This window comes from Amblyomma maculatum, chromosome 11 (assembly GCF_055883805.1).
Source record: "Amblyomma maculatum isolate TAMU_Amacu chromosome 11, ASM5588380v1, whole genome shotgun sequence".
In the NCBI taxonomy this organism is placed as follows: Eukaryota; Metazoa; Arthropoda; class Arachnida; order Ixodida; family Ixodidae; genus Amblyomma; species Amblyomma maculatum.
Genome location: NC_139354.1, coordinates 162,550,147 through 162,563,141, shown reverse-complemented (window position 1 = coordinate 162,563,141; position 12,995 = coordinate 162,550,147). Strand labels below are relative to the sequence as shown.

The 12,995-nt window shown below is 44.4% G+C and overlaps 1 protein-coding gene across 1 annotated transcript in view; it reads right to left on the bottom strand.

Moving 5' to 3' along the window:
* Nucleotides 1–12,995, bottom strand: part of RyR (Ryanodine receptor) — a 1,181,579-nt gene that overhangs the window by 977,230 nt on the left and 191,354 nt on the right. The window contains exons 17-20 of the mRNA XM_084584752.1: nt 11,542–11,649; nt 10,271–10,389; nt 7,986–8,122; nt 3,994–4,232 (exon numbers count right to left, since the gene is read on the bottom strand). Of these exons, the coding sequence (XP_084440878.1) occupies nt 3,994–4,232; nt 7,986–8,122; nt 10,271–10,389; nt 11,542–11,649 (603 nt within the window). The remainder of the gene's footprint in view (nt 1–3,993; nt 4,233–7,985; nt 8,123–10,270; nt 10,390–11,541; nt 11,650–12,995) is intronic.

Sequence of the window (12,995 nt, the reverse complement as noted above, 5' to 3'; positions counted from 1 at the left end):
CAGTGGTAAGATGCCCGACTACTGTGTCGTAGTGCCCGGGTTCAATCGAGACCGTCGGCGGCTGCGTTTCAATGGAGGCGAAAAGAAGAGGCGTCCGTGTGCCGTGAGATGTCAGCGCACGTTAAACATCCCCAGCTGATCGAAATTACTCCGTAGCCCTCCACTACGGCTCCTCCTTCTCTCTTTCCACTTTCACTCCTACCTTCCTCCCTTATCTCACGATGCGGTTCAGGTGTTCCCAGAAGCAAGTGTGACAGATACTGCGCCTTTCCCTGTGAACCATTTAGGCAGTGGAGGTGGCTCAGCTACAGAGCCAGTAGCAGGCCCTCAACAGATCTCGCGCAGAACACTTGCGCACGGGATTTCTTTCCATGAGCCTAAAAGGATTTTATCTTAAAGGGACACTAAAGACACCCAAAGATGCAATGAAAATCTATTAAACTACATTTGATGACACTGTTAAGTGTCAATGTGGAGAAATGTGGGAGAGGCCCTGCAGTGGTATAGTCAGGCTGATGATGATGACACTGTCGCCACATATCCGGCAGCAAAAGATCAAATAATTGCTGAGATATTGCGATAAGAAGTTGAGGTTTTTTTCTCGTTCCCGCCGGTCGAATTCAAACTGTTTCCTCCGACTACGTAGTCGGAGTCGAGTGACGCACACTATGACGTAAGCGGAGACTCCGTGATTGCTAGCGAACCGGCGCGGCCCGCGGCGTCGCATACCTCAGGGGCCAACATGGCAACAGCGTACTCGCAATAGACCATCGGCTCACAATAAGTGACGGCCACAGGCGACATAAATAAAACGATGAAGAGAGCAATTTACCGAGCGATGGGTACATAAAGGAAGAAAAAAAACAGAGCGCTTGTAATGCACAATACTTTACATGTTTCTCAAGCCTTTGCGCTCCTTCTTGCACTGCGTATAAACATATATAAATTATAAATTATTTATTTATTTAAAAAAAAAATGACATACAAATACGAGCCTGCCAAAGCCAACAATGGGCTTGTGGGGCAGCGCTCGGCAGAATGGAGCAAGCCAGGGAGCGGCACAGTAAGTCAATTGCACAAGACTCAAACTAAAAACTAAAGAAAGGCAGTAAGAAATGACGGGGAAGAAAAAAAAAATAAAAAACAAAGAAAGAAAAAAAAAATGAAAAAAATTACACATACAGATCAAAGATATAAGATTTTACTTCTTTCCGCATGCTGGAAGATAAAACATTATCTGGCACGTCGTTTAACACATCAGGTACATAGAAGGCACGGACACGTTTGCCGTATCTTGTCCATACTCTTGGTAAGGAAAAGCGGTCGCGTGGACGTAATGTTCTGGCGGGGACATACGGGAGGCAGAACTCATTGTTCCATATATAGGAAAGGATTACTGTTTCTTTGAATAACAGCCTGAACGAGGGCATGTGCGAGCATGAAAAAAGACCGGGATTGTTAGTAATGTGCACACCATACATCACCGCCCGAATTATGGATTTTAGTAAAGAATCAACTTTATTGCGCCAAAACACTGAACAGAAATAAAAAGAACAAATTCCATATCTCAGCCAATGCATGTGCTATTGTTTTCCTTACGTAAATTGGGCATAGTGCTTTAATAGAGTACAGCGGGCAGGCTATTTTGCGCAGCCTTTCACAAACGTTAGCCAAGTGAGTGTTCCAGGACATGTTAGAATCGAACCGAGCCCTCGGTCATCGCAACGCTAACCGAAATGTTTACTACAAATAAGATTTAGTTACCAGCAAAATAGTGTCCTGGCTGCTGCGCTTGCCAGTTTCGAAGCTTCGTCGCACTTTTTTCCTTCAAGGTTTGTGCTACAGCTCTGTTCAGCTAAAATTACGTCCACGGTAGCAGAGCATGACCGAAGCGCCGGCGCCCCTAAATTTGCCAGCGCTGTGAAATTCCACATGTTAAAATGGTGCCTAATATAGTGCGCATAGGCATCCAGAACATTAGTTGCAAGTCGTGAGAGCGGCCAGCATGCTCCGATGGTCAAGAGGTTGTATCTTTTAGACCGGCAGCAATAGCCTGTACACCTCGGAACATGTTCCATTAAAATTGCGGTCATGACATAATATGCGTGCTGCTGATAACAATGCTGCAGATACCAGCGCATGCGTAGATAGTCCCTCTTTCCTTCTTCCCCTCCTTTCTTTCCTTCTCTATATATATTTCCGAAATAAAGCGTCGTCTTTTCGCTCTGCGAATCTGCCTGGTTTTCATCGCGTAGCTGCCGGCCTTTGGCCGGTAGATCGCAACAATGCGGAAATTTTGCGAAATCCCGAGGCACGGCGTAGCCGAGTGTTTTTTTTTTTTTTGTGACATGGGTATTTATTATACGTGGTTATGTACAGAAAGTGTTATGTACACAGACTATTTACAATGCACTCGGCCATTGCACAACAGAAAACACAACTAAAAGGCATAAGCACCGTGTCACCAGCGGAAACGAGTCAGGTTGAAAGTCATTTTCATCATAAGTGTCCTTCACTTGCATGTCAGAAAAAAAAAAACGAAAACGGAGTGGTTACCGCCGAACGTTACAGAGTAAGCAGTGGCGAGATCGATTCCCGCTGGCGGTGACGTTTTTTTTTTTCTACAAATCGATTTCTTTTTTACATTTTTGATGTATTTGTAATGCTTCGTTATTTTTAGTTTTTACTCTTTTTCCGAGGCCCTTTTTTTCGCGGGCGACCAGCGAAATAGATCAACGCTCTCCTTGGTATGAGCTGCAAGTTTGCCTCTTTTGCTTACGATGCCTGCAATTAGCCCGTTGAAGGTCTTGTTGACGCAGTATGTGGGTCAGATGTGCCATGATTTAGTGAACAATTGAATGATAATGCCCTTCGGCACTTAGCATATGTGTGCTTTTCGTGGCGTACGTAGCTGCAGTCGAGCGGTCAGGTCAGGGTTAACGGGAGCTCGCAGTCGATGCGGCGACGGCGGCGGTTGGCTCAGAAGTGTGAACGAAGGAACGGGTCGGCGGCAGCGGATTTTGCTCGCTCGCGCCTCCGAATGCTCAAATGGTAGAAAAAGCGTTTCACGAGTAAATGAGACAACCTTAGCTTTGGAAGAATTGAGGGTAAGTCGATATGTCCGATTGCAATAAAAAGCAAATATGTCCGATTGCAATAACAAGCAATCTTGAAAAAAATGTATGACCTTGAATATTTTTATATCATCAGCATAAAGAAGAAACGAGGAGTTCTTGATGACAGAGGAAACGTCAGGCTGCAGGTCCAAACTTGAAACTATCCGAGCACGCACGAAGTGCCTGAGTCCGAACATAACCGAAACTGAAGTGGGCGCCTGTGGCGCCTCCAAGTATATTTTAGTATTTGCCTTGCAACGTTTACGTTGTCTTTTCGCCATCGTTTACGTACGATAAAAGCATTTCTTGAACATAGCTTATCTTATATGACATGATGCTGAATGTGTTCCTTGCGCATGTGCCGGCAGTGACATATATGTACTTTTTCCTGCACAATAAATCAGTTGTATACTGTAATAGAAGAGACATCTGGGCGAGTTGGTATAGTGACATGATAGAAAAACCGCGCAACAGACGTGGATGGAGGTGAAGAACAAACAGCGCCCGTCCTGTTTGTTCTTCACCTCCGTCCACGTCTGTAGCGCTGTTTTTCTATCAAATCAGTTGTGAGTGGCGCTCTGTCCCGTTCCTCTTTTCTTGTGTGTGTGCGTGTTGTTTTGGCGCCTTTAGCTTATAATGTATTACATGACCTTTCTGTATGTTAATATTATCACTGGAGCCGCGAGCTCTGATGTTATGCTCAGCGCACCAGTTTTCCCTCTCCGGTTTCGCGCATGCGCACTAACGGCGAAATGCGCTGCTGACTAGCGCAGTGTAGCTACAAAACTTGAGCTGGACGTGCATGAACGTTCGCGCAATGGTGGATTCTCTCAGACAGCTGGGTAACGATGAGGATTGTCCCTCCATTCGTACTCACCCGTCCAGAGGCAGGCTCCGTCGAATCCGAACGAGTAGAGGTCGTCGCCGAGGCCGTTGCCTCCCCATTTGGAGCCGCCCCCCGGGTAGGGCACGTATCCTGCCGTATTGGCCCAGCCGATGCGCAGGTGGGGCTGCAGGTGGCTCACCTGCTCGAAGTGGTCCACCATTGCCTCGTAGTACCAGCGGCGGAACAGCGCTGCTCCTTCCACCTTGCCCACGAAGATGTTGGGCTGCATGCTGCATCCCAGACTTTACTTTAGTCTCAAATGAAATTAACCAATAATTATTTATTATGCTGCACATGCCTAAATAACAAAACAACGGGCCTTAGTTTGCTCACGGCCGGTCTCGAGGTAGAGCTCTTTCTTACGGCCTTCTCAATCACCGCGGGAACAATGGGAACGTTTCTCCTTGAGTTACGCTCTCCGCCGCCGCAAGGGGGCACAATCGACATTTTAAATAAATCAGAGAGCCGTCGGACGATTAGCACTAGGTGCCCACGGCACAAATGAGGCGGTACAGGGAGATATGGGCTGGGCATCTTTCGAAGTACGGGAAGCTCAGAGTAAAATATTATATGAGGAACGCCTGAGGAAACTGGACAGTAACAGATGGGCAGCTAAGGTATTTAAATACCTATACCTAAAACGCGTTGACTCACAATGGAGGAAAAGAACTAGGAAACTAACCAGTAAGTATGCTAGTCACAAGGACGGAGAAATAAAGAGCGTTAAGCAACAGGTGAAAAAAACAGAAGGTAAAAATCGGATAATTTCGATGGAAAGAAACAGAGTGTGGAATTATACCAAAAGTGGAAAATGCAGATCAGGAAGGAAGATTTCTTTGATAACTCAAGAGGTAGTGCCCTACTTTTTGAAACTAAATCAGGGTGCCTTAGAACACGCAGCTACAAAAAGAAATTTAACAATGAAGATGACGCATGTGCTGTATGTGGTAACTCCAGTGAAACAAGTGACCATATTATACTCGAATGTAATGGTATCCACCCGGAAGTTGATGCAGGCGCAGTAACTGTTCCTGAAGCTCTGGGGTTTAGAGATACCAGTGGCCGGGTGAATAAACCGGCGGTGGAAGCTAGCAAAAAACGACTGGAAGATTGGTGGCTTAAAAGCAAAGAAGTGATATAATGTTAGTAATGTAGAAACAAAAATTTAATATATAGAATGATGGTATAGTCAACCAATCTAAAACAATAATTAAGATATACGGAGAAAAATGAGCATGATAGCTACTGCTACCACCCCTTTTCAAAGGGGACGCTCCAACAATCCATCCATCCATCCATCCATTCACCGCTCCGCGTCTGCTTCAGTGGCGGCGGGTGGCTTTTGTCTGGTTTCGCGCTGTCGCTCGCGGGTTTCGTGGTGAGTGCAGCCCCGAAATGAAAGAACACAGAAGGTAGATGCTGCAGCGGCATGTCGTCCTACAAACGTGAACGGATATAAAAAACACTGTCGTTCAGCAAACGTTCGACAAGCATGACATGCATTGCGGCATAGTAGCTACTTTTGTCCATTTTAATCCGAATTTTTCTCAAGCCTGTACAAGAATAGGAACAAAAGAAACTGAATGAACAGTGATCACATCGAAGCTTCTTCAAGGCTAACATGACAGCAACTCGTCTGCAACAGCAAAACCGTCTTTCAGCGCTAGATGCGAAACCATCCATATAGCACCGAAGATGAAAATAATTTCGCAAAAATGTAATGTGAATTGCAAAATGCTTGCATGATATAAAGTATTAGTATAACAGTCAAAGTAAACATTGCAGGGTTGAGTTATAAATGTTATTACAATTCATATATGAGCCAATGTGTTGTATTATAAACATTATTTTAATTTTGCAAATAAACATTGATTTAATGAAATTTTTACATGATATTAAGCTTATTATGAAAACAATAAAAATGGTTTGCATGACGCCACTTCTGCTCGAAGTTAAAGAGAGCTAGAATCGAAGTGGTAAAAAGAGGCCAATAAATGATGAAGGTGATTGCAGTGACTTAAAATGAGTGCACCTGCTATATCGAAAGTAGGCAAGAAACTTCTAAAGCGTTAAAGAAGGACACTTCACTGAAGATACATGTAAAGCCCTATATAGCGACCCATTGAAGCTCTCTTCGGAACAGTAAGGCTAATGTGCGGAAGGGAACGACATATCTAGCGGCACTTGACTACGTTGTCAAAACGGACGCTTCCTCTGAGAGCAAAATGAAGGCACCTTGCGTCCATTCCAAAAAAAAAAAAAAAAAAAAATCATTTCTGCTGTGCCGCAATCAGTAACGGAGGAAATGACGGAAGTGATGGCATCTCCTGCCATACCATTTCTCACTGCCATATATTGCGGTTTAGCTTACGTCGAAGGATATATTGTTAAGTTAATCAACTTCGGATGTGACGCTTGCGCAATGCTTCTTGAATCTAGCGAAAGAAGCAGCCCTATGTAAGTGCACTCTTCGACGAGGACAATACTCTAGTGGACATTATTTGAATCCAGAGCTTGATGCCCTATTGGACGAGCGTTTTTTTTTTTTTTTTTTTTTTGAAAAAGCTGCCGTGCACCTACTACACACAAATGTTCTCGAATCTGCGTAACTGTTTATGCCCATTTCCTTGATTAAAAGTAATCGTGAGACTACATATACAGCTTCTGTCTTTTCAACATTTGTTTTCAACAAAGCTAGAATAGCCCACTCCACTAGACAAGTGAAAGTTTAACTATATGGCTGAATATTTGTTCTTTACTCTGATTCTGAGACGCGCCGTGAATTTTCGCCGGTGCCTCTTTTGATCTAAACGAAAACGGTAGCGGATGACAAAATCTCCACCCAACAATTCACCATGCACTGACGTCAAGTCGGCTACATCTGCTTACAGCTTTGAAAGGCGCATTGCATAGCCTAGTAAATTTATTTTTGTACAAAACTTAGGGGAAAAAATGTTGAAGTGTACCCGAAGCGTCATTCGACCGTGCACGGCCGCACTAACGATCGAATGCGCGCGCGCGTGAGCGGATTGTTGACTGTATATTATTCCTCGTACCCGATAAATGTTCGATACTGATTACGGCCTTTGTATAAACCATACGGGGTGAAATGTCAGGACCTACCGGTTGCAACTGACGCGGGCGGAGCTAAGAACGAACGCGCGTTTCCCTTGCGCGTGAACGGCTGTAGCGGAGGAGCAGCAGTGGGGCGGTGGAAACAGACCCCATTGCAGAGGCCGTAAGAGAAGCGCGCTCTCCCTCGAGACCGGCCGTGGTTGGCTATAAAATAAACCCTCTCCAAACAAAGAAGAAGCTTCGCTACATTTCAGCATTTCCTGAGAAGAGCGATAATATTAATTATGAGGGGCCCTCGCCAGGCACCGAAAGACGAAACTGTGGCTGGACCTCGCTCCCGCCTGTCTTGCTATCCCTCCTCTCTGTACTCCTCAACACGTTATCCAACAAAGCAGACGAACGTGAGCCAGAAAACACAAAAAAGCCTGTTCCATTCATTCATTCATAAATCTTTGTTCATAAGGATGACCTGTTGACCTGAGGCTTAGAGGGGAAGAGCTCCACCTTTTCTTAGAACATGTGGCACCGTATGCCGCCACCATCGCACTAGAGATGATGCTTCACACGTAAACACTGTCTATCGCATTACCGTGAGGCGCTACGAAATTCGATCTGATGTGCTACTGTCGCCTTCAGCTCATGATGCTAGCGCTATTTCGAAACATTGTTTCTAAGCATCGAAGTCAGCTGGAAATCATGAGTGAATTTGTTTCGAGAAAGAAATTTTCACCATCGCAAAGCGGTTCTTGCTCATCCTCACTGACCCTAATGATTTTAAAGTTGCTTCAGATGTGAGTTCAAGAGGAGCTAGCTGAATGCTCCGAATGGACGGAGGCAGTCCACATGACCTTAATAGCAGTAACAAAGCTTGATTGTTCCTCAAATGCGAGAAATGTCGCAGCGCTTACCTGGCCACGTGGTCGACGAGTCGCGTCTGTAGCAGCAGGTTCCTCCCCGGAAGAAGGTTGTCGCAGATGTTGTTCTGGCTGCTCCGAACGGCCACGCCTTTGCCCGTGACGCACAGGGAGCACAGCACGTCCAGAACCTGCACAAGTGTTTCAGCTCTTTACAGGGCAGTTCTGGATGCTTTTTTTTATAATTTTGAGTTATTTATTTATTCATACATGCTGCAGCGCAAGAGAGAGCTATAGCAGTAGCTATAAAGACATACATGCAAGAAACATATCGTCAAGTGATCAATGTTGGAATATAGTCCTCAAATAATACACGTTATAATGCGCAGGGAATAATGAAAGTGTGAGAAAGCATGAGAATGAGAGTATGAGAATAATAAAAGAAAGGCATCAGGACAGTTTTATCAAAGTTAATCCTCATCTGCCATGTATTACACCAAGAAAACATACAAAATGGTTCCGGTAAGCAAAAATGGTCATTATAACAATTATTCACTTCGTATAAAATGCAATTATTACTGAACAAATCATTTATGCATATTAAGAAAAATAATGGCCTGATGACGGAGCCTTGAGGTACCCTTGATGTGATTATAATTGAAGCAGAGTCAGTACGGCTGTGAGAAACGAACTGGGAGCGATATCATAGAAAATCAAATTAACTAGTTGAGGGTTATTTAGCATTGTACCGAGTTCAGAAGCTTAGAATAAAATACGGTAATAAATGCCTTTGAGAAATCAATAAAAATGGCATCAATCTGTTTACCAAGATCAAGGTTAAGTAAAGTGTCATGCGTGAGTTCAGACAACTGTGTTACTGTACAGAACTACGTCTAAACTCGTGCTGCATGTTAGAGAGTAAAATATTCGATTCTGAAAATAACGTGATGTGCTTATGAATAATATGTTCTAACAATATGCACGATTGTGATGTCAGTAATATCGGCCTTTAGTTATAAAATAGTTGTTTATCACCAGATTTATCACCAGATTTATCACCGGATTTAACTTCCGTTTCTTGGAAGTTAGCCCTTTGGCTAACTTCCAAGAAACGGGAACTGTACGTAGCAGACATTAAGGACATTTTAAATATTACTATCAGATATTTCGATGACCACAATGAGCAGCGAATCAGGAGCGTGTTAGGAACGCCGCCCGTCCTTGTGCACTTCTTTGCATCCAAGTTTAGCATACGATTTAAAATGACAGGATTCGAATGTCACTACTTGCTATATCGGCAAGTGGTGGTGATATTGTTATCGGAAATTGAAGGTACTCGAGACTGCTGCCGGGTCGCTATAATGACGTCATTTCCTATTTTGACTTCGCTTAGAGCATTGGATAAAACACTCGCACGCTAGTTGAATGGCAGAGCGACTGATAATATGGTTGATAAAATGACTATGATGGAGGCCTCAAAATCTGTTGACGCTGATAGCAGACAGTTTGTCATGTTTATCATGTTGCAAACGCAGTGCCGCCCGCAGAAATCATCTTAACTGATAGCACATGAAACGGGCAGATTCTAAAATCAAAATATTACCAAATTATGGCACGGCACCAAACTTTGGTACATGCGTCAGGACGGACATGAAATCTTACAGCATAAGTTCTGTCAATAAACTAGCAGAGTTGCCCTCTAAAGAGGAGAAGAAATGCCAGCTTGTATGTTGGTAAACGTTTACGTCGCAGCCAAACACTAAGTATCTAAGATTCTCCTCGGGCAGATTTTTGTACAGGCGAGCCAGAATTTTGCACAGGAGGGCCAAAGAGCGGGCACTCTTTAGAAAGCTCCCTCCGTGGTTTCTTGGAGACAAAGCTTCGCACAGGAGCCTGGGTGTGTGGCGGCGGCCGGAGGAAGGTTTGAGCTTTTCTTTACAACTTCCAATTTTTACAACACCTACGGAACTGGGGCAAAGTAAAAAAAAAAAGCGAGCTCGTTGCTACACGCAACACAGTAATCAAATGTTTTATTAAATAAAAACTGTGGCTGAAATATATAGGCAACTCAAACTGCTGGCAAAACGGTTACCTGGGATATTGAACGTTCCCTCTGTGATTTTTTCAGGACGTTTGTTACGCGACCAGCCGAGCCAAAAATTGGATAGTTTCAGGGCGTGCTTTACGGCCGACATTCGATTTAAGCGCGTCTCGTCGTGGAGAAATGATTTTTCTGAGAGCGCTTCTGTGCGCTTCACTTTGCCGTGGATGTGTTGTCAAAATGCGTTAAAGTACTTCGGCAATATCCGGAATTGCTGAAACAAAGAAAATGCTCGCACCTTGGGATCTCGTCCATGTTTTTCGAGGAGGGAGATGATGACTTTTATGTGTTCTTCTTTCAGGATGTTTAAAGCCTCGGGGCTGTCAATCAGCACACAGTGCAGCACATCCAGCATTCCTGCGAGGAATGGAGAAAAAGCATGCTAACTAGAATAATACAAAACTAGGGAAACAGCACGGAAGGTACAGAGGCCAGGTTGAGCCTCGAAATATTCAACAACTGACCAATTTCTTCCCGGTTGCAGCCAAAATCAATAATACCCAGTCGAAAAAAACTACAGAACTGTGTCAAAAATACGACAAAATATCCTGTAGTTCTGTCGTAACCATCAGATATTTCTGTAGTTCTGTAGTACTTTTCTGTAGTTCTGTAGATTTTCTGTAGTATATTTCTGTTGTCTGTAGTTCTGAAGCACTTTTATGTTGTAACTACAGAAATTTCTGATGTTACTACAGAATGTTCTGTTGTCACAACAGGTTTCCCGTCAAAAACCGCACAGAAATTCTGTCGTAACATCAGAAAATTTTCTGTAGTTTTTTCCGACTGGGTACGTTTCTTCTTTTCACATAAATCCAAACTATTACCATGGAGAAACTGAGAAGGCAGTAAGCAGTACCGGTACAAGGTAACACTTAAGCGGCATTATTGATAGTACATAAAAAAACGGCACATTTCTCGGGCCAATAGATTCAAGAACCACTTTGCGCTGGTGAAAATCAATGGCACCTGCGCTTTCTTTCTTTAAAAAAATTCGTTCATGATTTTGAGCGCAGTACCAAGCTTAGAGAAAAACGTTTCGAAATAGCAGCTTTTGTAGAGGCTTAACATCACCACCGTGAGCCATGTTTACACGAAGACGACGCATCGAACTTTGCAGCGGCAATGCGTTTACATGTAGAGCATCATCTCTAGCGCGTTGGTAGTGGCTGTCGCATGTTGGAAGCAAAGGAACATGTTTCTTGTGCTTTCTGGATCGCTTGCTTTGTTGGAGAGGATAGCGAGGAGAAGTACAGACGGTTTCTTTGGGTGGTCGGCAAGGGCACCTCACTCGCCCTTATTACCTTTAATGTGATGAGTCCGGGTTTCCATGGGTGGAGAAATTCGACTTACCCCTATACGCTTCCTTAACGCATTACCCCTGTTTACATGAATGTGATGAAACAGATTGCCAGTTGCCTTCATGTAAACATGGCCTATTTCTCAAAGACACTGGGTTTCGAACGGTGTATTCAAACGATGTTGTATATGGCATAGAGGAGAGCACTGTACCTGTTCCTTCCGAAGCCTGCTGTCCACTCAAGCGGCTGAACAGCCAGTCCAGCCGGTGGGGCTGCGCGAACTGCGCGCAGTTGGTGTGGTTTCCTTTGATGATGGCAGCTGAAGGAAGAGATGGCACAACAAATATTCGCATTAGTCATGGCTCTCTGTAAATTGCACACAGCGTGCAGCAAGACTTCGCTGCGACGTAAATTGGGGGGAAGGGTCCTCCTACAAGTAACCTTGCATAGGTTGGAGCAGTACGTTGGAGATCGGAGTAAAGGAAAGAGCAGTGCGTTATGCGGGAATACTCCCCTGGAACGCCTTCCATGCTTTGCTGCAGTAACATGTAAGGAGGAGGGTAAACTGCGTCTCGTAAATGCAGTTTTCACTTTCTGCATTGTAGGAGATACAGTTCTATTGAAACGGCCGAAAGAACTACTACACGACAGCGCACGAATAAAAATTGCATGTGCAAACGTGTTACGGATTCATCATGAAGCAGGCATCACTGCGTATTAAATATCTCATGACCTTTTTTTTGCCTTTCCTAACGCAACAAGAAAAAGAACGGCAGATTGGGCTAGTTGGTGTTCCGCCATTATTATGTACAAGCGCTACAAGACGGAGACGAGAACGACGTAGGACATACAGACGGCGCTAAACATACGACTGCTTGTTATTGCAAAGCACCATTTATACACAAATCTAACCTGCCCACACGCGCATCGGGAAAGGCATGCGTCCAACCCAGACGTACAGTCGACGCCACCTTTGTGTAGAACGATCGGGAAACACGCGTCTGCAAATAAGTCCATATGTCGCCGCAGCTGGCAGGTTCTTTTCGGCAACACTCGAGTGAAAGTGGTTCCACAACCAAGGTAGACACTACGAGCACCCTAGCCCAGAAATCTAGAACTGGAGTCTATTTTCGGCTTTTGTAGCCCGATATATATCTCGCTCGAGCGCTCTACACAAGGGTGACGCCGACTCTACATATCACGGATAAAACCGCTGTAAAAGCGCACGTGTGTACGCTGATCCATTATAAATTGTTAGTAAGCTAATTTGCGTGGCTGATAATGTCAATGAAGGTGCGCTGACACTTCCATTCCAATTCCTGATGATGTGGAATGCCTCTGTGGTCATCATGCATTCTGTGCCAACGAAGAATGGCAGCAAGATGTGTGGCTTTCTTTTAAATGGCTAACAATGCTCCACAAGCCGAAAGTTGATACTCCCGCCAATCTGACCTATGTACCCGAGGCCACGTGAAAGAGGATTTGGTATACTACACCCAAGGTACGTACCCATTTACGTGATTAATATTACACATATTCCTCTTCCGTCCTTCACGCTTCCTTCGAAAAACCGCCCCCAATTTTTCTAGTTTATTAGAGGCTCCACTTCTTCCTAGCCCCAACCCTCCTCTGCGGCATAAAACATACTCGTGTGGCATAACCGCC